Below are 19,921 nucleotides of genomic sequence, written 5' to 3'. Positions count from 1 at the left end.
ATCTTAGGTCGCTTGTGCAAGCCGTATTGTTGCCAGGTCAGACCGCACTTCCGTTCCTCTATCATGGTTGGTTCAGAGCTGTACCGAAGATGTTATCCCAGAACCTGGAGGTAACACCAAAGCCATTCTCATAGTCTAGGAAATGATGCTGCAGGTGATGTTTCTTAAGCTGCTTATACCAAAGGGGAAGATTTTCATGGTGCACGAAGTAATGAGTCATGTCGTAGCAGATATAGCCGAAGAGGCCACCACAGAAAGCCGCGGTGGCGATATGCCAGCTGCCAAAGAGAAGGTGTGCCAGCTTCCAGAAAGGAATTGCAAGTACGATGAAGAGTGTCGGCGGCATGACAAGGCGATATTTATCCATAGGCAGGTAATGGTGGATGCCATGCAACAGGAAGTGTAGTGTTATGGCAACCCTGTTGTCAGGTAGGTAACTATTAAGGAGGTTAACAACATATGGACTAATATAGGGGCCATTTGAGGGAATAGCTCACTCGTCGAGGTGGAATAGAAACCGATGCATAGAATACTCTATGAAGGACCAGATGAAAAGTCCAAAGAGCCAGTAACCAATACAAGAGAATAAAGTATTGATACCGTAACTTGCCAGGTAAGTTCCATAGATGACGCAGGGCAGCCACAGTGTAGGGATCATCCACCACGGCGTCTTGGAGAGTGGCTCGAGGAAGTTCCCAAAAAGAGGTGCAGAACTGCCCCCCTTGTAGTGGCGTGGGCGATGTACTTGGTCAATATAGAACTCCTTACTGAACCCGCCAAACCAGATCTGGGGGAAAAGGGGACGGCTGAGATCAAGGAATCTATGCTTCTTGTAGTCGCTATCGATGTCGGTTTCCTTGCTCAGGTCTTGTTCACATGACATTCCGGTCCGGGGGTGCGTTTCGAGGTCACTATCCTCAGTGTCGACAGCGTCGTCGGAAGATTGCGCAGAGCTATTGTTCGCGGCGGCCTTTGGAATACCTACAGATCCCACATAATAATTTCCGAGTATCTCATATGCGGACTCAGAATGAAAATGGGCTACGTAGTCCATCATAATCTTCTTCACGTCTTGGCCAGCGTAGTCGAGGATGAGGGTGTCGCCACCGGGGTGGTATTCGACGAATTCGGTGATATCGTACACGCTGGAGCCGATCGTGACGTAGCACGAAGAGGTAGAATTATGCGACTCGACTTCGGCGCATGTGAATGTTGACTTCGTGCGGGACGGCATGGTGACCTGGGAAGCTTCACTGGGGCCAACCAGGCTGGATCACGGAGTGATGAAATTATTCGACGGCAAGGCGCGGTGGGCTTACGTGAATAGGCTAAGACAAGACCGTAAGACTGTTGCTTGTCTTCCCTAAAGGAGAGAAGTTATGATCGAAACCGACTTACAACTGCGAGTTAAATCGTCTTATACTGTCATGCCCCTTTTACGACCCAGTCAAGTTTGACAATTATGGATCAATAGTCAAGCTAAGGCGCAGTAGTAGAAAGACGGAGGTTCTACCTGAATGAATGCTCGAACTCGGTGGATTTGGTGCCTCTAATCCCCTGGTAATTTTGATTAATCACATTCAGTCGAGCCATCAGAACATAGGTCATAACTCCGGTCCGTGATTAGTGATCAAGCCTGATCCATATTTACCGTAGGCCCCACCAAGAATCTGACTAGGAGCGTGATACAGAGTACAGGGCAGGGTGATAATTCAGTTCAAACCAAAGTATGCGCTTCTTAATCAGAATAAACCTTTACTCACTACAGCTCAAGACTTACTCTTCTAAGCAGAAGCATTGTATACAGAAGCTAGGTTACATTGCTGGTACTTCAGCCTGGATTGGAACTTATTGCCTCACATGGTTGATGATATTCATCGGGCCAAAGGCCAAACCGATTCCCTTAGTATGACATATTATGACGAGATATCGCATTAAATTGTTTAATAATCAGACGCATCGTAGGTTCTGGGCCCATGGATGTATGCATAGCGTCATGGTAACCGAGCGATAACTGCTGTGAATACATGAGAACTCAGACCATGTTATGCCGAGTTCGTTGATTCAGGGCTGGGCCTCGTCGTCCAACAATGCCCCTACGTTCGTAGTGATCACAAGTGCAACAATAGCGAAATCCGGTGTTTATTGTGGCCTAGTACGTTGACGGCCTGGTAACAAGACACAATGTAACGCGGAATACTGTGTTCCGAACGGTGACCCACATCGGCTGGCGGAACTCTACAGTGCTAAACAATAAAGCTTTGAAAACTTACAGTTCTTTTCTCGGCAAGATAATTGCTCCGCAAACAGCAGGATAACTTAAGGATAACAAATCACTTTGGTATTTACTAGCCAGTCTTGACAAGACTCAGGATAGATCTATTATATCTATAAATATGTGCAGAGCTTCCTAATATAATAAGTAGTACAGATCGTTGCCTGTCAGATTCCTATTCCTATCTCAGCATATAAATCCTGCTTACAATCGCTATACTATTCTAAATACCCATCACAATGTCAGACGAAGTAGGGGTACTTGCCAAACCTCTCACATTAAAATGTGGTTTGGTTCTGCCAAATCGACTAGTCAAGGCAGCCATGGCCGAGGCTATGTCGAAGGATGGATTGCCAAACAAAGAGTTCCGCCGACCTTATCAAACATGGGCCAAAGGTGAATGGGGCATGGTGATTTCAGGTTCCTACAGCTCCTCTCTCTTCCCTGACGTCTTCAGATGGTTAACTATATACAGGCAACGTACAGATCGATCACAAGTACATGGGCCAGCCCGGAGATGTATGTGTGAGCGAATCTTTCGACTACACTAAAATGTTGGGGGCCTGGAGATCGTGGGCTAAAGATTGCAATGCTAATGGAACACCCTCGATTGTTCAAATCAATCACCCTGGAAGACAATCTCCAATAGGCGCTGGCAAGCGCGGCCTCTTGGAAAAGAATCTCGCGCCAAGTGCCGTGCCTTTGGGATTCGGCAAGGGCATAGTGGCCCGTTTTCTAAGCTCCGTGGTCTTTGGAACGCCCCGTGAGATGACAACTGAAGATATCCGAAAGGTCGTGCAGCAGTTTGCCAACGCTGCTCGACTCGCCTCTGATGCCGGGTTTGCTGGAATTGAGGTCCATGCTGCTCACGGCTATTTGTTATCCCAGTTCTTATCGACCTATTCTAACAAACGAACGGATGAGTACGGAGGTTCTCCCCTTAAAAGGGCAAAGGTTGTTGTTGATGTTATCAATGCTATCCGGAGTGTTGTGCCAGCAAACTTCTGCGTTGGATTGAAACTCAACTCGGTGGACCATCAGTCAGAGGCGGAACTAAAAGGCTGTATCGAGCAGCTACAGTCAATCACGAAGGCAGGTATCGATTTCCTTGAGATTAGTGGAGGCAGTTATGAAGATCGACAGGTAAGCGAAATTCCAATCCAAACCAACAGGTTCCTATCTTGCTAATGTCGCATATACCTTAGTTGATCGGAGAACCGCACCACAAATCCGATCGCACAAAGGAGCGCGAAGCCTTCTTCCTAGATTTCGCCGAGGCTATCCGACGTGAATTCCCCGGGCTGCCGTTGATTGTTACTGGTGGCTTCCGCACGCGAAAGGGCATGAACCAAGCAGTTGCAAACGGGGCATGTGATGGCATCGGGTTGGCAAGACCAGCTGTGCTCCATCCTGCTATACCCAAGGAATTAATTCTTAAACCGGAGAAAAATAATATCGATCTCTCACGGGATATGCCAACCGTACCGGTCCCATGGTTTATACGCTTAACAGGCATTCGAGTGCTCGGTGCTGGCGCAGAAACAGTATGTTGTATCCTAATCAAATCTCAGCATGATCCTAAAACTCTACAGGCTTGGTATGGTGCTCGTCTTAAAAAGATTGGATTGAGCTAGGTAGAGGGCAGGTGTCGGAGCGCCTGCTTCATTTTACAGCCAATGAATTTCTCGAGCCAGTCAGAGATCATGGCACCATCACGGAGAAGTATTATACACTTTTAAAGAAGTGTAGGGGGAAATAAGATCAGATAATTTAATTATACATGTATACAGGTCGAGGAATTCATTACATTCAAGATGAGATATATAGAACTTTAAATAACTCTTTTATACGTAATAGTAGTTTGCTATCTTGCTTTACGACTAGTAGCTCATCATTGCCACAGTTCTCACTGTTGAGTTCAAGGCTCGCTACTTCGATCCGACATCTATTCATCCCACTGACGGGTAACAGGCTTGATAGAATGCCCCATTTGGGCCGACGACATGCTGGATAGAGTGCGTCCTACTGACGTGTTTACAAAAGTTGGAAGCCGAGGTCAAAGCTAATTGAGCATAAACTTGTAACTAGGATATCTTGTTTGGTGTGCGGGAAGGATTACTCATCGGGCTCGGGACAATGAGCTCGGCCGATTTTATTGACTTTTCTTCCCGAATGACGGGCGCATTCCAGTGTCCGGCAATTGCAGAATCAGGCTCAGAATATCTGTCCAATGTGAATTCTGGTCTTTGTCGTTAGCGCAAACTCCAACAAATCACTAACTTTATCAGCTGGCATCGAGATTTGCCAAAAGCCTTTTACTATGCCCAAGGATGCTCCTATCCTGTTGAAATGAACTGTTTTGTCTGTGCGTCGACCGTTGACTGTAGCAGCTGGCTTTAAGATTCAACCTTCAGGGAGACCTATCAGAAAGGCTCGTCTAGCCACAGCGATATAACTCACAGTAAAGGAAATTGAGCCCAGGATTATGGCCAGAGTGTCAGTGGGCTGTATGTTTATAACACGATCATGTTTATTGACTACTTAAGACTACTATATGTTTAACAATATGGAAAGTAAAGACTGTATGTGGTCAGGTTCATCTCATCAACTCCATACTATGTACTTAACAAGCCTCTCATGGAGCGCTTAAGAAGAGCTCGAGATGCTGCGCGTAGAGCTCAGCATACTGGAACAAATGTCCATGTCCCGAATCGGGATAGATAATAAGCTGTGCATTCTCGATTCTCTGCTGCAGAATAAAGCTGTTGGGGGTAGGCGACATGACGTCGGTGTGCCCGTTCGTAACCAACGTTGGGGCTTTGATGTCTTTGAGGCGGTCAAAGTTGTTGAGATCGACAGTAAAGGAGAAGATGGCTGTTAGCTGCGCCCGTGCCCCCTGTCCGACAAGGAATCCCTTTCGTTCTTCCCCATTCACTTGTCGTTCATGAATTCTCTTCCACCAATCTTTCCCAATCGCCAGGCTTGACTCCGACGGGAAGAAGAACAAACCATGCATATCTTGCTCCGCTGGAGGCTCATCATTATTCGCAGCGGCGCTCTCAAGCACCTCGCGTGGGGGCAAGACTACCCCGTCCCCAATGGCCGATTGTGTACCGGCTAGAACCAGCTTGTGGACCAGCTCTGGGTAGTCCCAGGCCAGGATCTGCGCAACGCCTCCGCCCATCGAGAAGCCCATGACGTCTGCCTTGGTGACTCCGATGGCAGCCAGTAATTTGGCAGCAATGGAAGCCATAGTTGCGGTAGACTCTGGTACATTGCCTTCACTGTGGCCAACACCGAAACTGTCATACAGAATGACGTCTCGGTTTTTGGCAATGGTGTTGAAGAGAAGAGGGTCGAGGACATCCATTGCGCCCCTGAGGTGGTTGACGTATAGCAACGGAAAGGTGCTCTGCTTTCCAAAGCGCCGGTACGCAACTTTCACTCCATCAACAGAAGCGAACTTTGTCTGAGCCGTCTGAAGGGTCGTCATTGCAATGTAATTTACTTGATCAGTTGTTTGAAAACTTGTCTAAAGGTTGTGAAGAGTGGTTGAAAGAATATAATAGGAGACTTTAGTGTCTAAGTTTAATAGAGAGGGATGGGATATTGAATGATGTACTTCTGGAGATTCTTTAGTCTCTAGCTGTAAATTCCGTCACATGTTGCCGAGTATGACATCCTCAGCCGTCACGAGATGTCGTCGGATAGATTCATTTTACCTTTCCCGCGTCTAGAAGCGTGCACGGACACCGAAAGTTCGGTTGTCAACGAGTCAACGAACCCAGAACATCAGCTTGAACCTCATCCCCTCTTTCCCCTCCCATTCGGAACGTTGAATCCGACTCTGCCTGATTTGGCACCAAAGAGGTCGGTTCTGATCAGTAATCTTCTGGTCATGGGACGGTCACAATAGCTTTCCTACGTCCTGTGAGCCTAGTCAGTGACAAACATCCAATGGGTCAACTCCCACCGCTGGAGATATACTCGGGACGATCCTAAGGGCACCACGGACTCTTTATGTAAGCGTTTGTGTATTTAATAGTCGAGAGTAGAGTTGGTACTCTTGCTATATCATCTCCAAATCTCATTGTTTAGTAATAGCCATTACCAATTTCACGTTCCATCATGCCTCACAGCCAAGAAACCAAAACTTCCCTACCAGTCAGGGCACAGACGCCTTCAACTATGAAAGCAGTCCAGTTCATGACCCCTTCCACCGGACTGGAATACAAGGAGGTTCCCGTCCCTGTCCCCGCCAAAAATCAACTTCTCGTACAGATCAGGGCCGCTGGCCTCTGTCACACCGACTGGAACATAGCATCTGGACTAGACGATACTTTCTTCTGGAAGCGTCCCATCATCTTGGGTCACGAAATTGCTGGTGTGGTTGTTGAGATAGGTTCAGAGGTCACCAAGTTCAAAGTCGGTGACCCTGTCGCCGCCGTAATCGGTACTGAGCATCCCTTGACATTCGGAGATGTGACCCGGGCGGCAGGCATTGGTTATGACGGTGGATTCGCAGAGTACGTGGCGCTGTATGAGTATAAGACAGTGCGTATTCCTGAGGGAGTTACTTTTGCCGAAGCGGCCGTTGCTACCGACGCCACTGCCACAGCATATCATGCTGTTGTTGTCGAGGGACAGATCTCTGCGTCATCCCAAATCGCCGTTATTGGTTTGGGCGGTCTAGGTCTATCGGCTATCCAGATTGCAAGCCTCTTCGGTTGCAAGATATACGGAATCGAGCCTGACACCCGCAAATATGTGGCTGCTGTTCAGGCAGGAGCTTATGCATGCGCCAAAAGCTTCGACGGGTTCCCGGGAGTACGCTTCGACGCGGTGATAGATTTTGCAGGGACTGGTTCTACGACTGCTGCTGCTGCCAAGGTGGTGAAGCCTGGTGGTAAGGTCGTCCTGGTTGGTCTTTTGAGCAAGCATACTACACTCGATACACAGGAATTGGTCGCACTGGGTGTCACGATCAAAGGATCAGCTGGCTCCTCTATATCTGAGGTTGAGAAGTCATTGCAGATGATTGCGAACAAGGAGGTTCAGCCACTTCTGGAAGAGATCCCTTTCAGCGGAATTAAAGAAGGACTTGATAGGCTTGAAAAGGGCAATGTTATTGGGCGTCTGTATACTGACCCAACAAAAGCCTAAGGTAGGCTATATTGTCTTTTATATTCTGATTAAGTAAATATATAAGTTTTAAAAATAAAATTAATAAAAAGAAAGAAATTATATTATAACTTAATAAATAAAATTATTTATATTATATATACCTTATTTGTTTTTTATTAATTAACTTATAATTTAGTGCTACCTTATAAGTAATTTAGTATTTAAAACCTAGAAAGGGTATAAGAGTTAAGTAGTGTTTAGCTGCCAGAAACCAGCATCACGCTACATAGAGCAATTGCTTACACATAGTTACCAAATAGGTAAGTTTGGCCATACGGAGGCATATGATAATGAATACCTCGCAGTGGACCTCTATACAAGTCAACATTCAGTTCGGAACAATAATCGAATGTTCTGTGCCGTTGCTCCACGGATGATCTCCTCGGTGAGTGAAACATTCCGTGCAAGCTAGCGTCACATTAAGCGCCTCAGGATTGTTTGAGACATTGTATAGCGAAAGTGGTGTTATGATCCGCCAATAGCACCTAGACTACATGGCACGAGGCGATGTCATGACAAGAGTTTGAGAAACTCGGTGAGTTCTTGCATCCGGCTGCCCGTCATCCCGCATGCATTGATCATGGAAGTCTGGTAATCGTACCACTTCAATTGGCTGTAATTAAATATCCAAGACTCGAAAGGTGATGGATGACCTACAAGGGTTGATCCCAGTTGTAATCTCATTAAAGTGCCTCATCACTTGCGGAGAGCTATTTGCGGGGATACCAACGGCGAGATTTCAAGAGGGCCATCGCGAATGATCGGAACCGAATCATCTGATGACTCCGGGATATTCTCGCGGCACTCAGCAACCCCAATTTCTTGGGCATCTTCATTCTCCAAGACATTACAAGATGTACATTAACAGAGAACAATACCAAGCCAAGCCAAACGATATTTTGTAGCAGCACAATGGACGTTAACTAGACTCCTTGAGACAAGATCTCGGGCGCTTTGACGCGTTGAAACATCCCCAGATGCGGCAGATAGAAACAAAGCCTCAGCACGGCACGAGGAAGCATGAATCTCGGACGATCTCAATTGAATCTCTGTACACTTTGCAATTATTGGCAATGGTGTAGAAGCCAAGTTGAATCAGCAGATGTTCGATACCCAAGGCATGAAGAAAGCAGCCCATTTACTCCACAATCCACGCCACTTACGCCCCCGCGTGGTACGAATCTGACAGGCCCTGAGACTGGGATCGGTGGGCTGGCCTGATGAGTCTACTATACGGAACTCACCGGTATTATAGCAAGAAATTGACAAAATTTAGAATAGGGATGAAGCGAAATGATATAAGACAATGCCCAATTCAGCTTGTTCAGACCGTCATCATTACTGAACACTCATCAACAAAGACAAGCATCTCATCTCTGCTAATGTCACGGTCCTACAATTGTCATACACATTCACAATTCAATTTTACAACAAACCTTCATCATGACGACCAACTCATTCGGTGGAGCTCTCCCTCGCTTTGACTTCCCGTCCCAACCAGCCCCATCTGTATCACGCATGGCGCGCATCCACAAAGCCCTCCCAGTTGTATTAGTCGCAGCAACAGTGGCTGGTAAGCCTTCTGCACAGCGCGTCGCAAAGATATACTAATAATTGGTAGCTGTAGCACTCAAGACTATCCAAGAGGCCAGAGAGTCTCACGCCTCCATTCACGCCATGTTGTTCGGCCGCGCTCCAGCACAAGGCCTGGTACCTCGAGGACAAGGCATCATTGACAAGCAAAACGTTGACTTGGGCGCAAAGGTGAACAAGTAACAGGCTTCAGATCCAAATGGAATTTATCTGCCAAACGAATGAATAGGATGCAAGTCTGGGACATTATATTAACGAGAGCTGGGCTGGACCCCGTGTATCATTTAATCAATATGAACACTATTGCAACGCTTCTTGAAATTCGCAACATCGTTGAGCTGCTAAAATGAGATCATGGTGAGGAGCATTGACCACTTCTAAAACGTTGTCAGTACTTGCTGTTATCTGCAGTGCGCTAGAAAGCCTGGTAAGGGGGGTTTCCATACACACGCATGTGATTATGTGTTGTGACAGCCCCCAGACTTAGCACTACCGAGGCGCGGTCTTGCAAAACTGGCAGGCTCTCGACCGTCTTAAGGATGGCGCTTCAATCACGCGGGGATCTAAGGATAAGCTCTTCCTTTAAATGAGAATAAACGAGCTCAAAACCTTATCGCGTTTCATCCCAAGCCTTCAGTCTTTTAGTCCAAGAGTGGCTTGCTTCTAGAACTTGCTCAGCGAATAATGCCCACCCAGAATGCGTCTCGACAAGATGGACTCCAGCCCACTAGCTCAATCCTCGCTAGTGAAAGCTGGGGTAGAATCTGGGGTAACGCGATATATCCATAGCGTAAATCTTATGTGGTCTGACACTGATTCAGGACCCTGATGTCATTTGCAGCTGAAAGATTAATCCTTGTTCCTCCACACCATCACCAGAGCTTCCCCTGAGTTATCGACAACACTATTGAACGCCCATCAGCACGAGTGAGTGGTCCTCTATCCCCCGATCCTGCTTTGATAACGTTTTAAAAAGAACATTGCTCCCGGGCTCGCTTGCCCTCCATCCACAGTGGATCAGATCGACAACTAAGCATGGCTTTATCCTCGACAGTCGAGAAGGACATTGCTATTGCATGCATTTGCTCCGCTCTTATCCTGTCACGATGCGCCTATCGTATTTACCATGGGTACAGGGGCAATGGGGGTTCCCATCGAATCTGGCATGCCGACGACATTTATATGGCCCTTGCTCTAATGCCTCTCACCTCGCGCACCGTCTGCATCGCCCTATCATTCACCTTGAACCCCTCTAGCTCACGCCTGCCTGTAACCAAGGAGGAGGCAGCAGCTCAGAGAACGACTGTCGAGAAGCTTGAACATGATCGGACTGTTGGGATTTCGCTACTAATCGTAACTCGTTTGAGCTACACTCTGATGTAAGACTCTTTGTCTGGATGTCTGCTTGGTATACTGAGACCTATAGTCTTTGGATCTTGAAAGCTGCCTTGCTTTCCTTTTATTCTCGCTTCGTTCAGGTGACAAGTTGGGGCAAGATCACAGTCAGGCTGCTATGGTGTCTCTTACTTGTTTCTCTCATTGTTATTATCGTAGCGATATTGGCAGAATGCCGCCCGATGTCTTTGTATGAGTTCCGTGTCTCTCTGACCGTTCATTGCTAAAATTTCTAGGATGTGGAAGCTCGCTTCCAAGGAAGACCGTACGTCTCTATTTTCTTTTCGCTTTGCGATAGTAACCCTGATTCTACCAGTGAGACTGATGCATTACAGAACCTGTGTGTCAGAAAGGCATGGTTTACTTCTTCGCTCTGGCCGCAGGCAATATCAGCACAGATATTGCACTACTCATACTGCCTTTCCCGACCCTCTCAACGGCGAGATTGAACACGAGAACGTAAAGCAACCTCGCGGATCTGGATGGACATTACGCTGACAATCGCCAGTAAGATCCAACTCGGAATCTTGTTCAGTATCGGCATTTTAGTCATTACTATTACAATTGTGCGAGTACCGCTTATCCTCGGCGATGCCATGTCTCAAAAGGCTCGGTCCACAGTAAGTGTTTTAGGCTGGAGCTCACCCATGCCAATAAGGAGTCTGACTTCAATTAGTGGGCAACTATAGAGATTCTCTGCAGTTGCATTGTGGCTAACACGTCTTTCTTCTATGGGATCTTGAGAGAGCTTGGGCAACATAAGGGTACACAGCCTTCAGCTTCCGATCCGAGTAGATCAGAAGGTCCATTCTATCTGCAGAGCAAAGGAGCAGATCACCGCTGTTATGAGCTACGGCCTGCAAATAGTGATGCTGCACACAGTGATGCCGCAAACAGTGATGGGAACAATAATTCACAGGAACTAATCATCGTACCATAATAAATCTTCTTAATTACTATTGCCAATAACACGACGAAGCATCTCACGACAGTGACACTTGATCTACCTGGTTTGCTTACCTGGGATGAAACAGACAAATCGGCTCTATCTTAAGTGACACTCCAATTACCCTGTTAGCACGCCAGCTGTCTATAGCTTTGGAGGGGGCCTCCGTATAGAACGTCCAGGTACTGCAGGTACTCCAAATCATCAACGGACTCATTCTTCCGCTTGTCCGAGGCAAGGACCTCTTCGTGCTCGCGCCACAATTCTTGCTCATAATTCGGTGCTACCAGGCCGTGAATGACACAAGCCGTAACCTGTCCTGTAATTTACGGTAGTCAACTTGGAGTTGATGCTTAAAATCCGGCAGTATCTTGTGCTCATAGTAGTGTAGCTTTAATCGTCTGTAGCCATTGGTCAGTCATCGTGGTATCGATGTCTAAGTTGTGGGCTAGAAGTGTTATTTGCAGTTGAGGCTTGTGGCTGTGAGCTTATTCCGGCAGAGAGAACCTAGCTTTAATCGCAAACCGCTTTGTTTGACTTTGTTCATCCGTTTAGCACTACATGTTCTCATGAAGCGTGATTGCGAACATCGATATGTCCAATGTTCATCGATACCTCCACCACTACCCGCTCAACAGAGCTCCACCGGTACTGAATTTCTGTATATTGATCCCTCTGATGTCTTTCACCATCAACGACCGCCACGGTGGAAGGGTCGATGCCTTAGTCTTGACAGGAATTCACGCCGCTCTCGTCACTTTTGTGCCTTTGTCTCTATCATTCAATGACAAGGGTAACTTCCACTGAACAGGGCATATCCAATAGGATCGATCATAGTGCCAGAATAAATATTCTATTTGCTAAGTTGCCAGGCTCCGACAACGAATGAAGTGTGCCACTGCGAAGCAATGTCTGCCACTGTCACTGGCCTCCTCGGCCGTGTGACAGTATACTCCGGCAGCACCTGGTCAGTAAGCCATATCCCAACTTGAGACAGCTCTTCAAACCCAGAGCGCAACAAAATCTCGATCTTTACCATCAAGAGATCTTGACCGACACCATCATCACGATACCAACAGCTCACAAGTAAACACAGCAAGCCTTCAACATGGCCATCGCAGATGACACTCAGTCTCGTGTTAAGTCACTCGAGGAAGGAGTGGCCGAATTGCGACGTATGGTATCATCTCTCTCACTCCAGATATCCAACCGAAATGGGGCCCAGGATGCGTCCAAGGGACTCTGCGATGACATACATACCAACAGCAACGCCGTAAGCACCCCGGCACTTTCAAAATTGTCTCTGATCTACGGAAGAGGAGATATGCGATCCTACCTCTCGACTCCTGGTCCCAGATTTGAAGAAGACGCATGGCTTTACGATAAACCTCCAGAGTGGGCCTGGTTAAAGGGGTTCCTTCTCTGGGCCAGACACGGTACTGAGTGGGCTTTTCCCCGCTACGTATTCTCTTACCTACAGCATGAGAATGCTGGACAATGCCCCGCCGGAGATGGTTGCAATCATTGGAAAGAGGGAAGCGACCCTGCCACAGGAACTGTGATCTTGGAAGTCCTTTGTGCTGAGATCAACACATTCGAGGAGTGCCTCAGTCTTGGATCAACCCAGTGCCCTGACTTTGAGCCAATCCACAGAAAGCCGACCGTTCTCTTCAATGAGATGCGGCCCAACTTCGAGGTGCTGGAAACCGTGAAGGGTATCGACAACGAGAGATTCGCAGTCCTGATGTTTCGAGTCATCAATGACCCAGTCGGCCAAAACCATTGGATGGATAAGTTTGGGAGACTCATTGATTTCGGCGCCTTGGGTTGAACAGCCGTAGATGGTCTTGGGGTTAGAGAATAGAGATCTTTAGGTAGGTTGGGGTTTTTGTTCACTCATTGACCTTGCGCGCCTCGTGGGCTGCGGAAGCAAGTCATTCAGTCGTAGAATCGGTTTTGATGGGGCTGCCATCCTTGTGAGTTGATTAGGTAGGTTCCTGGCTTGGCCACATTGGCTTTTGGAATGCCGAGACTGGTATACTTGAGATGTTTGAGGACACGCACTTCTTACGGGGACGTTGCAGTAGTCCTTCACTGGTAGTATCAATATCTTATCAATGAAACGGACTTCATAGAGTCTCCTGCTTTATCATAACTCTGAAAAGAAGCCATCAAGTGAATCATAATCATCAAGCTCTCCCACATAAGACACATACTGATCAGGCCGCAAGATAACCGCACAGCCCTGGTCAGGCTTAATACCAAATGTCTCGTACAGCTTTCCATGTCCCTCATGATAAGACTCATCATCCACAAAGATCTTGTTGTAATCCCAACCATCAACCTCGTGATATGGTCGGAGAACCTCTGGGAAGTCAAAGATCTCGTGGTCCTGACGTTTCGAGGCGTGCACCGTGATCACTTCAATGACGGAATCGTATCGAGCTGAGGCCGGTGTGAAGCGCTTGAGGAATGAGGAGTCAGCTGACAGCTTGTCGCACAGTGACTTCATTCGTTTGTTCTGGCGGTCGAGATCGATATCTCCGGGGAAGATTAGAAGTCTCCATGATCCATTGCTTCGGAGAAGCTCTTGCAGATGCCAGGGTCTAGCGTCGGATTGGTTCAAAACTTTGACGCTGGGCATGCGCATGCCGAGCTTGATTTCAGGGGCCAAACCCTGCCTCTTGGCAGCGATGTCCTTCAGGCCAGAATCATCAGAAGTAGGTTTGGCGACAATGTTGCTTTGACCATAGTCCACAGCTGCAGTCCATTAGCTATGAGCGTGAAGTCTATTGAATGAACTTACCAATTCCACTGGCGAACAAATTGCCCTTCTCAAACGCTTCACGGAACTCATCCATACTGATACCCTCTTCGTCCATGATATCCTTCGCCGGACGGCCAGAAAAGAGACGAGAGAACTTGTGATCGAAGTCGATAAGAGCTTTGGCAATGCCCTTTCTCTCAGTCTCGTATGTCTTGAGTATCGACCGGCTAGCAAGGCCCTTGACAACGTTGGCGACTTTCCAACCGAGATTGAAAGCTGAGATTGTTAGCTCGGTCAAGAAAATTGTTTTGAGGTGAGACTCACAATCTTGCATGCTGACATTCATACCCTGACCAGCCTTGGGGCTATTGGAAGTTGTCAGGTATTTGCATCACTTTTGAGATGGGGGGGAGCATACCTGTGAGTGTGGACTGCATCGCCAGCGAGGAAAACGCGGTCGTAAGCCGAGAAGTTGGACCCGACGCGCTGTCCGATCTGATAAGCTGTCCACCAATCCAACTTGCGATACGTCAATTTATAAGGAGCAAGAATCTTCTGAGCAGACTCAAGGATGACATCAGGTGTGATCCATGACCGATCAGCTCTTGAATCCTGCTCCCCAATCTTCGCCGTTGTCGTAAGCTGGATGTAGAGTCTGACCAACTTGTTCTCTCTCGGAATGACCATGACACTACCCGAATTCGCTGAGTGAATCGCACAGCGTTGTCGGATATCGGGGAAATCAGTGATGGGCACGATATCAAGAACACCCCAGATGTAATCTGTTGATTCACCCTCAAGCTTGAAGCCGAGCTCCTTTCGGACCCATGAGTGAGCGCCGTCGGCACCAAGCATGTACTTCGCCTTTACTACTTCAACAGTGTTGGCTTTGTCATTCAATTCGGCTGCTTTGAGCATATCGGCTGTGTCATCCGGCGAAAGGTTGCTGCGGAACAGACCGTCCTGGACAGAAGTCCCATTGGCAGATGTTGATGTCTGCTTTGGCTGAGCCTCCTCCTCACTCAGATGTCGAAGGTTGACAGTGATGGGGTAAGCATCTGGGTCTTCAACAACCTTGGGATCAATCTCCAGGCTTGTTGGCATGACACCCCGCTCAACTGAAACCTTTCCCTGACTGAAGTCGTTGATAGCATCCAGGAAGAATCTCTCAATGCGACCCTGATGAAGAACAACCTGTTGGAAGCGACTGATGCCAGGAATGGTGTCGGCAATCCTTGAGCTTCGACGCAGAACACCCTTCTCATCAGGGTTCCAAAGGGAGATTTCGAGCATATGATTAGATTCAATCCAAGCTCGGTGCGCAAAGCCGAAGGAGTCGAAGATCTCAAGTGTTCGGCATTGAAGACCGTCAGCTTGACCATTGAAGACCTACAGACGTGTCAGTTGAGCGTACAAGAAGAGTCAAGAGAAGAGTGAGCTCACCTTTGTTCCTCTCTTGTCGACGATGCGAGTTTTGATGCCGCATTTGGCGAGCCATGTTGCCATCATGAGACCGGCAGGTCCGGCTCCAACGATGAGAACATCGACATGGTCCGTCTTTGCACCAACAGCCATTTTCGTGCAGGTTTCGTGATTTCTCGGAAGGAGCGGAGTGTCTGATAGTGCGGTAGTGATATCGTCAATCTGCCAAGATGCACTCGCAGGATCTTATACTCATTGATGATTTGAAGAGGGCCAAGTGATGCAAGGGCGAACCGACAAGTTGGTAAGATCCGAATCGGAAGACGGGTGCTTATGTGCCTTGACAGATGGGGTCGGAATAGTTACGAATGGCCCTCAAGTGAATGGTCAGGCCATATGTTTAGAAGCCACATTATGTAACGCTTTGTCGGCCTCGATAGGTCGAGGCTTGTACTGGTTTCACCATCCCGAATTGATGGCAGATTTCCGTCAAGACCTTAGCCCTACTCGACTCTAGTTTGCGGGGTAAAGATGGGGATGAGCTGTGAACAGCGAATAGCATTGAGAATCATCGCTAGCCACTTGCTGATAAGCTTATCCGTTTTCAACAGTGGAGCAGTCGTCAAGTGAAGCTGTCAGTCCCGATCTCCATCCGGGGGAAAGGAGCAAGGTTGTCGGAAGGAGAATAATCTGGGGGTTGGTCAATCAAAGCCTCGTATGCAGGTGCGGGTCTTCAATTTCGGATGTTGGTTGATCATGCAGTTTGACATTTCCGAAATTCTCTTCGGATCCAGGGTAGTCTCTATCCGAGATGGAGGTTGAAAATGAGATTTCGGATACTGGATTGCAGACACATATGGTATAAATATATCAGTATAAATGGAAGAAACCTTCTTTGCATTATAAACTATTACTAGTGCTGGATCGTTAGTGTCTTGGATATCTTTCACGAAGGCATGAATAATATCATCAAGAGTTAGGAAGCTTTTCTCCATTACGTCTCTCAGTAGGTGTAGGATACTTTATTGAAATAATCAATTTACAGTGCAACTCAACACGAGAACTAGTCCTGTTCTTTACCCAAAGCCTCCCATTGCTCCAATCTAGTCAACCATTCGTTGGCTTCGCCTACCAGCTCCTCATCATCTTCATCCGAACTCCCCGCCAACTCCTTCACCAGCGCTTGAACGTGTTCTCGCATCGGCATCCAGCTCTTTCCAACAGGCACACAGTCATATACAAAGTCAATCAGGAAGTGTTGATATTCCGTATCCTTCTCTTCATTTGCCTTGGCCAGAAATTCCGCTGCAACAACAGCAGCAGTCTCAGGAAATCGAGCAAGCTGGTCTCGACATGGCGTGAAAGGCGGGTTGTTCGCGTCAGCAAGCCAGTCAAACAGCTCAGGCATGTACGGCCTCATCTCTTCAGCAGTGTGTACACGCTCTGTAAGCGCGCGATCGCTGACCATGTCGAATTTGTCCTTGCTGACCCAAACTGCTTTGGGATCTGCGGCGAAGCGCTCAAGAAGATCGGCGTTTTGAATGAGAATAGACGTCTGGGCGTGATGGGAGGACCGATGCGCAAAGCCTGAGATGTCAAATGCGGCGAGTGCAGCCAAAGCTGGTCGATAAGGCTGGAGCTTTTCGAGGGGGAGCTTGAAAAGGACGGAGTACAATGCTTTCTGATGCACCCTTAATGTATCGTAATCTTCATCCTCGATAGCAGAAGCGAGAACAGTCGAGACGGCTTCGACGGTCGCAGGCTCTGATGCGCGGGACCTGATAATGTCGATATCCTCACTTCCATCCTCGAAAAGCGTCTCTCGGTCTGACCAGAGCATTGTCGGCACCTTTTCAGCAAAAGCCTTTTCGCCCAGGGCGGTCAATTGTTCGCGGTTCATGGTGATGAAATGCCGACGTGCACATGAACAGTCAGTCTTTGGTGGAATGAGAATTGCGAATTGAGGTCTCGCTCGCTTGGCAATTATGAATCGTCTTGCAGCTTGATGTATTGATCGCGCAAGCATCGCCAGAAGGAGTCAAGAATAATTGACCAAGCGTCGCTGGCGACAGAAGAAGGGAAATGACTCAGGATAAGTAACCCAGGCCCTCAATTTGGGTCAAATGCCGATGTCATCAGCAAAGGGTGACGCATGAATAATGTTACCAGATCTGGTGTTCGTGTCACTGAGCTGAATCTTAGTCGAGGCGCTAATGGCCCTCGCCAGCAAGTGACACTGGAGCTTCACTGTCATCATCCCCTGGCATCCTGGCATTCTTGAAAATGCGCCTGAGCTAGTTGCTTCGCCACCGCCAAACGGGCTCAGCCTTACCAGTCACGAAAGCCAGGGGTCCAGCCAAATGTAAAAGCTACGCTCAGCGATCACGAATTGTTGACAGGTGACTCTATTCGGCGTCTTCGCAGTGATCATTGGTAGTACACAAACAAGAAATATGCAAGTTGCATTGCCATCTAAATTATAAAAGGGACGGTCTAAAACAGCTTATATCCTGGCATGATATGGGCATCCCAGTTATCCTCAAACTCATACCCCATATGCTCACCAGCTCTCCTCACAAGTCGCTTTGCTGGACAATCGCTAACAGTGGTCGACGTGGAAGTAGTCGTCGTAGGAAGAGTAGTCGTGAACGCAGTGATCCCAGCCTCCGAGCAAGCCGCGTAGTATTCCTCGGGTGAGTCGCAGTAGGTAGCATAGACAGGAACCTCGGTTGGCTGGATGGTAGTGGCTGTAGGCTCTCCCTCTGCGCGGGCTGCAAGGGTATTCATCGCAGGCCGCCAGGTCGGGAAGGCTGTCGGAATGCGGAACGCAACTTCGCGCTTGAATACGGTTGAAGTCCTGCAAATGTCAGTCTACGATTGGAAAAAGCAGGAAAGAAGTCTTACTCGGGGTATGGGCTGACAGTGACTGTGTTCAATCTCGAACAGTCAGCCAGACGGCTCTCTCGTGGAGGCTCGCCGTTCAAATCATCAATGCCGACAAAACAGGCATCGGAAGAAGTGGTCGGTTGAACAGCATCGGACGAGACAGTCGTCTCTGCTGCGGTTGTTGTCTCAGCACTGGATGTTTCGGCTCCGACGATCTGTCCATTCTGACATTGTTCCTCTGCATCACCATGTTAGCAAGATAAAACGAAGAAGCTACATGTCCTGCATACCCTTGTACGCCATGAGAGTCACAGTTTCACAGCCAATAGGTTCTGACCCAAAGGTGATGTACACCTGTCCATCAGACGCGGTCTGACAGAACCCAGCCTCGCCGAACGACGAATCGGTCCATGAAAGACGACCACTGGCGATTGAGAATGTCGTCGTCACTGAATCAGCTGGTGGTTTGCCCTGAGCAGCAAGTTCTTGAAAGCTATTGCCGTCGTAGTAAATAGGCACTCCATCCTCCAAAAGCTTTCCCTCGTCGAGGCGAAAGACCGAAGCAAAGGTGCATTCGGTCGGGTTGTTACTGCCCACGAACGTTGTATCTCGCTTCGATAGACGACGTTGAGGGTTGACCTGGAAGATGATAGCCTCGCCAGCGTGTACGGATGCGCTCGTTGTAGTGGTAGCTGCCTCTGTAGTAGCCGTGACTTGATCAGAAGTAGTAGGCTCGCTGGTTAATTCACTGGCGGAGAGCGTCCTGGACGAAACCCCATCAGGCTTACAAGGTCCAGCAGCAGCATAATAAGCCGTTAGCACAGCGAAAACAAGACTCTTGGCAATCATGGCTGCAATAGTCTATGGATGCAGAATGTCAAAGCAGAAGCCACCAATATCGCAAGCTTGGGACTCAAGAGATAAATATGGCAATCTACTCCGTACATCGTACTTCATTTTAAAAACACTTTTTTAGCGCTGACCGGACAGCCGTTGTGCCGTATTTAGTCAGGGGTTTTGAAGAAACTATTGATGTTAGGTGCTTTGGCGCTGAAAACTATTGAATTGTCTAGAGCCAGGTCGGAATTTACAGAGGTCCCCGCCAATCGGGCGCTGAAAAGGAGATTTGACGGCACCAATCGCCGCAAACTGTCCTATTGGCCGGATCCCAAGCGAGTGTACTTGTCTTGTATCACATTGTAGCGTGGTTCTCACTCTCACTTGTTATGCAATGAGTACCCTCCACATTGAAAGCGAATCAGTGACGGAGCTGACTGTAAGCGACATCCTTCATCAACAGTAACACAATGCGAGCAAGGACTACCAGGAACCACCACCGTCAATCTTATCTTATTGGCTGCGATTTTCCTATCAGCATGTTCATGATGGAGAATAAAGACCAGTTGCAAGTGACCGAGGCTCGATATCATGTGAGATGAAACGTAGACCCTGG

At 48.0% G+C, this 19,921-nt stretch overlaps 10 protein-coding genes across 11 annotated transcripts; 5 read left to right on the top strand and 5 right to left on the bottom strand.

The window, feature by feature from the left end:
* Window positions 1–61: 61 nt before the first annotated feature.
* Window positions 62–1,234, bottom strand: FVEG_09980 (cytochrome P450 oxidoreductase; the record flags this gene model as incomplete). Its single annotated transcript, XM_018899048.1, has 2 exons — window positions 62–437; window positions 498–1,234. 2 exons carry the CDS (start codon window positions 1,232–1,234, stop codon window positions 62–64), a joined length of 1,113 nt encoding a protein of 370 aa, XP_018757040.1.
* A 1,280-nt stretch (window positions 1,235–2,514) lies between these two features.
* On the top strand, window positions 2,515–3,909 carry FVEG_09981 (hypothetical protein; the record flags this gene model as incomplete). Its single annotated transcript, XM_018899049.1, has 4 exons — window positions 2,515–2,695; window positions 2,751–3,418; window positions 3,481–3,819; window positions 3,868–3,909. The coding sequence occupies 4 exons, from the start codon at window positions 2,515–2,517 to the stop codon at window positions 3,907–3,909; spliced, it is 1,230 nt and encodes a 409-aa protein (XP_018757041.1).
* Window positions 3,910–4,910: 1,001 nt separating this feature from the next.
* On the bottom strand, window positions 4,911–5,768 carry FVEG_09982 (hypothetical protein; the record flags this gene model as incomplete). Its single annotated transcript, XM_018899050.1, has 1 exon — window positions 4,911–5,768. The coding sequence occupies one exon, from the start codon at window positions 5,766–5,768 to the stop codon at window positions 4,911–4,913; it is 858 nt and encodes a 285-aa protein (XP_018757042.1).
* A 695-nt stretch (window positions 5,769–6,463) lies between these two features.
* On the top strand, window positions 6,464–7,438 carry FVEG_09983 (hypothetical protein; the record flags this gene model as incomplete). The annotated part of the gene is made up of 1 exon (XM_018899051.1): window positions 6,464–7,438. The coding sequence occupies one exon, from the start codon at window positions 6,464–6,466 to the stop codon at window positions 7,436–7,438; it is 975 nt and encodes a 324-aa protein (XP_018757043.1).
* Window positions 7,439–8,746: 1,308 nt separating this feature from the next.
* FVEG_16701 (hypothetical protein) lies at window positions 8,747–9,571 on the top strand. 2 transcript variants are annotated; one of them, XM_018905941.1, is made up of 2 exons: window positions 8,747–9,032; window positions 9,081–9,571. In XM_018905941.1, exons 1-2 carry the CDS (start codon window positions 8,903–8,905, stop codon window positions 9,233–9,235), a joined length of 285 nt encoding a protein of 94 aa, XP_018757044.1. In that variant the 5' UTR covers window positions 8,747–8,902; the 3' UTR covers window positions 9,236–9,571. The 2 variants fall into 2 exon arrangements, with proteins under 2 accessions (XP_018757044.1, XP_018757045.1); XM_018905942.1 differs by having other exon boundaries at window positions 8,785–9,032; window positions 9,087–9,571.
* A 516-nt stretch (window positions 9,572–10,087) lies between these two features.
* FVEG_09984 (hypothetical protein) lies at window positions 10,088–11,387 on the top strand (the record flags this gene model as incomplete). Its single annotated transcript, XM_018899052.1, has 5 exons — window positions 10,088–10,431; window positions 10,684–10,712; window positions 10,783–10,906; window positions 10,956–11,067; window positions 11,124–11,387. The coding sequence occupies 5 exons, from the start codon at window positions 10,088–10,090 to the stop codon at window positions 11,385–11,387; spliced, it is 873 nt and encodes a 290-aa protein (XP_018757046.1).
* A 914-nt stretch (window positions 11,388–12,301) lies between these two features.
* FVEG_09985 (hypothetical protein) lies at window positions 12,302–13,224 on the top strand (the record flags this gene model as incomplete). Its single annotated transcript, XM_018899053.1, has 2 exons — window positions 12,302–12,364; window positions 12,490–13,224. The coding sequence occupies 2 exons, from the start codon at window positions 12,302–12,304 to the stop codon at window positions 13,222–13,224; spliced, it is 798 nt and encodes a 265-aa protein (XP_018757047.1).
* A 258-nt stretch (window positions 13,225–13,482) lies between these two features.
* Window positions 13,483–15,929, bottom strand: FVEG_09986 (phenol 2-monooxygenase). The gene is made up of 5 exons (XM_018899054.1): window positions 15,604–15,929; window positions 14,579–15,549; window positions 14,485–14,525; window positions 14,200–14,436; window positions 13,483–14,153 (listed from the first exon to the last, which is right to left on the bottom strand). The coding sequence occupies exons 1-5, from the start codon at window positions 15,733–15,735 to the stop codon at window positions 13,543–13,545; spliced, it is 1,992 nt and encodes a 663-aa protein (XP_018757048.1). The 5' UTR covers window positions 15,736–15,929; the 3' UTR covers window positions 13,483–13,542.
* Window positions 15,930–16,645: 716 nt separating this feature from the next.
* FVEG_09987 (hypothetical protein) lies at window positions 16,646–17,482 on the bottom strand (the record flags this gene model as incomplete). The annotated part of the gene is made up of 1 exon (XM_018899055.1): window positions 16,646–17,482. The coding sequence occupies one exon, from the start codon at window positions 17,480–17,482 to the stop codon at window positions 16,646–16,648; it is 837 nt and encodes a 278-aa protein (XP_018757049.1).
* Window positions 17,483–18,075: 593 nt separating this feature from the next.
* Window positions 18,076–19,317, bottom strand: FVEG_09988 (hypothetical protein; the record flags this gene model as incomplete). The annotated part of the gene is made up of 3 exons (XM_018899056.1): window positions 18,076–18,439; window positions 18,487–18,706; window positions 18,759–19,317. The coding sequence occupies 3 exons, from the start codon at window positions 19,315–19,317 to the stop codon at window positions 18,076–18,078; spliced, it is 1,143 nt and encodes a 380-aa protein (XP_018757050.1).
* Window positions 19,318–19,921: the final 604 nt, after the last annotated feature.

Source organism: Fusarium verticillioides, chromosome 9 (assembly GCF_000149555.1).
Source record: "Fusarium verticillioides 7600 chromosome 9, whole genome shotgun sequence".
Classification (NCBI taxonomy): domain Eukaryota; kingdom Fungi; phylum Ascomycota; class Sordariomycetes; order Hypocreales; family Nectriaceae; genus Fusarium; species Fusarium verticillioides.
The sequence above is the reverse complement of the archived record's forward strand: the minus strand, read 5'-3'. Positions and strand labels throughout refer to the sequence as shown.

Excerpts from the sequence above, each read along its gene's own strand:
- FVEG_16701 (XM_018905941.1), top strand. The coding sequence starts at position 8,903 with ATGACGACCAACTCATTCGGTGGAGCTCTCCCTCGCTTTGACTTCCCG. Across the intron at positions 9,033-9,080 it reads AGTCGCAGCAACAGTGGCTG|CTGTAGCACTCAAGACTATC; the intron begins GTAAGCCTTCTG and ends AATAATTGGTAG.
- FVEG_09986 (XM_018899054.1), bottom strand. The coding sequence starts at position 15,735 with ATGGCTGTTGGTGCAAAGACGGACCATGTCGATGTTCTCATCGTTGGA. Across the intron at positions 14,437-14,484 it reads GAATGTCAGCATGCAAGATT|CTTTCAATCTCGGTTGGAAA; the intron begins GTGAGTCTCACC and ends TAACAATCTCAG. Across the intron at positions 14,154-14,199 it reads TTTGTTCGCCAGTGGAATTG|CTGTGGACTATGGTCAAAGC; the intron begins GTAAGTTCATTC and ends AATGGACTGCAG.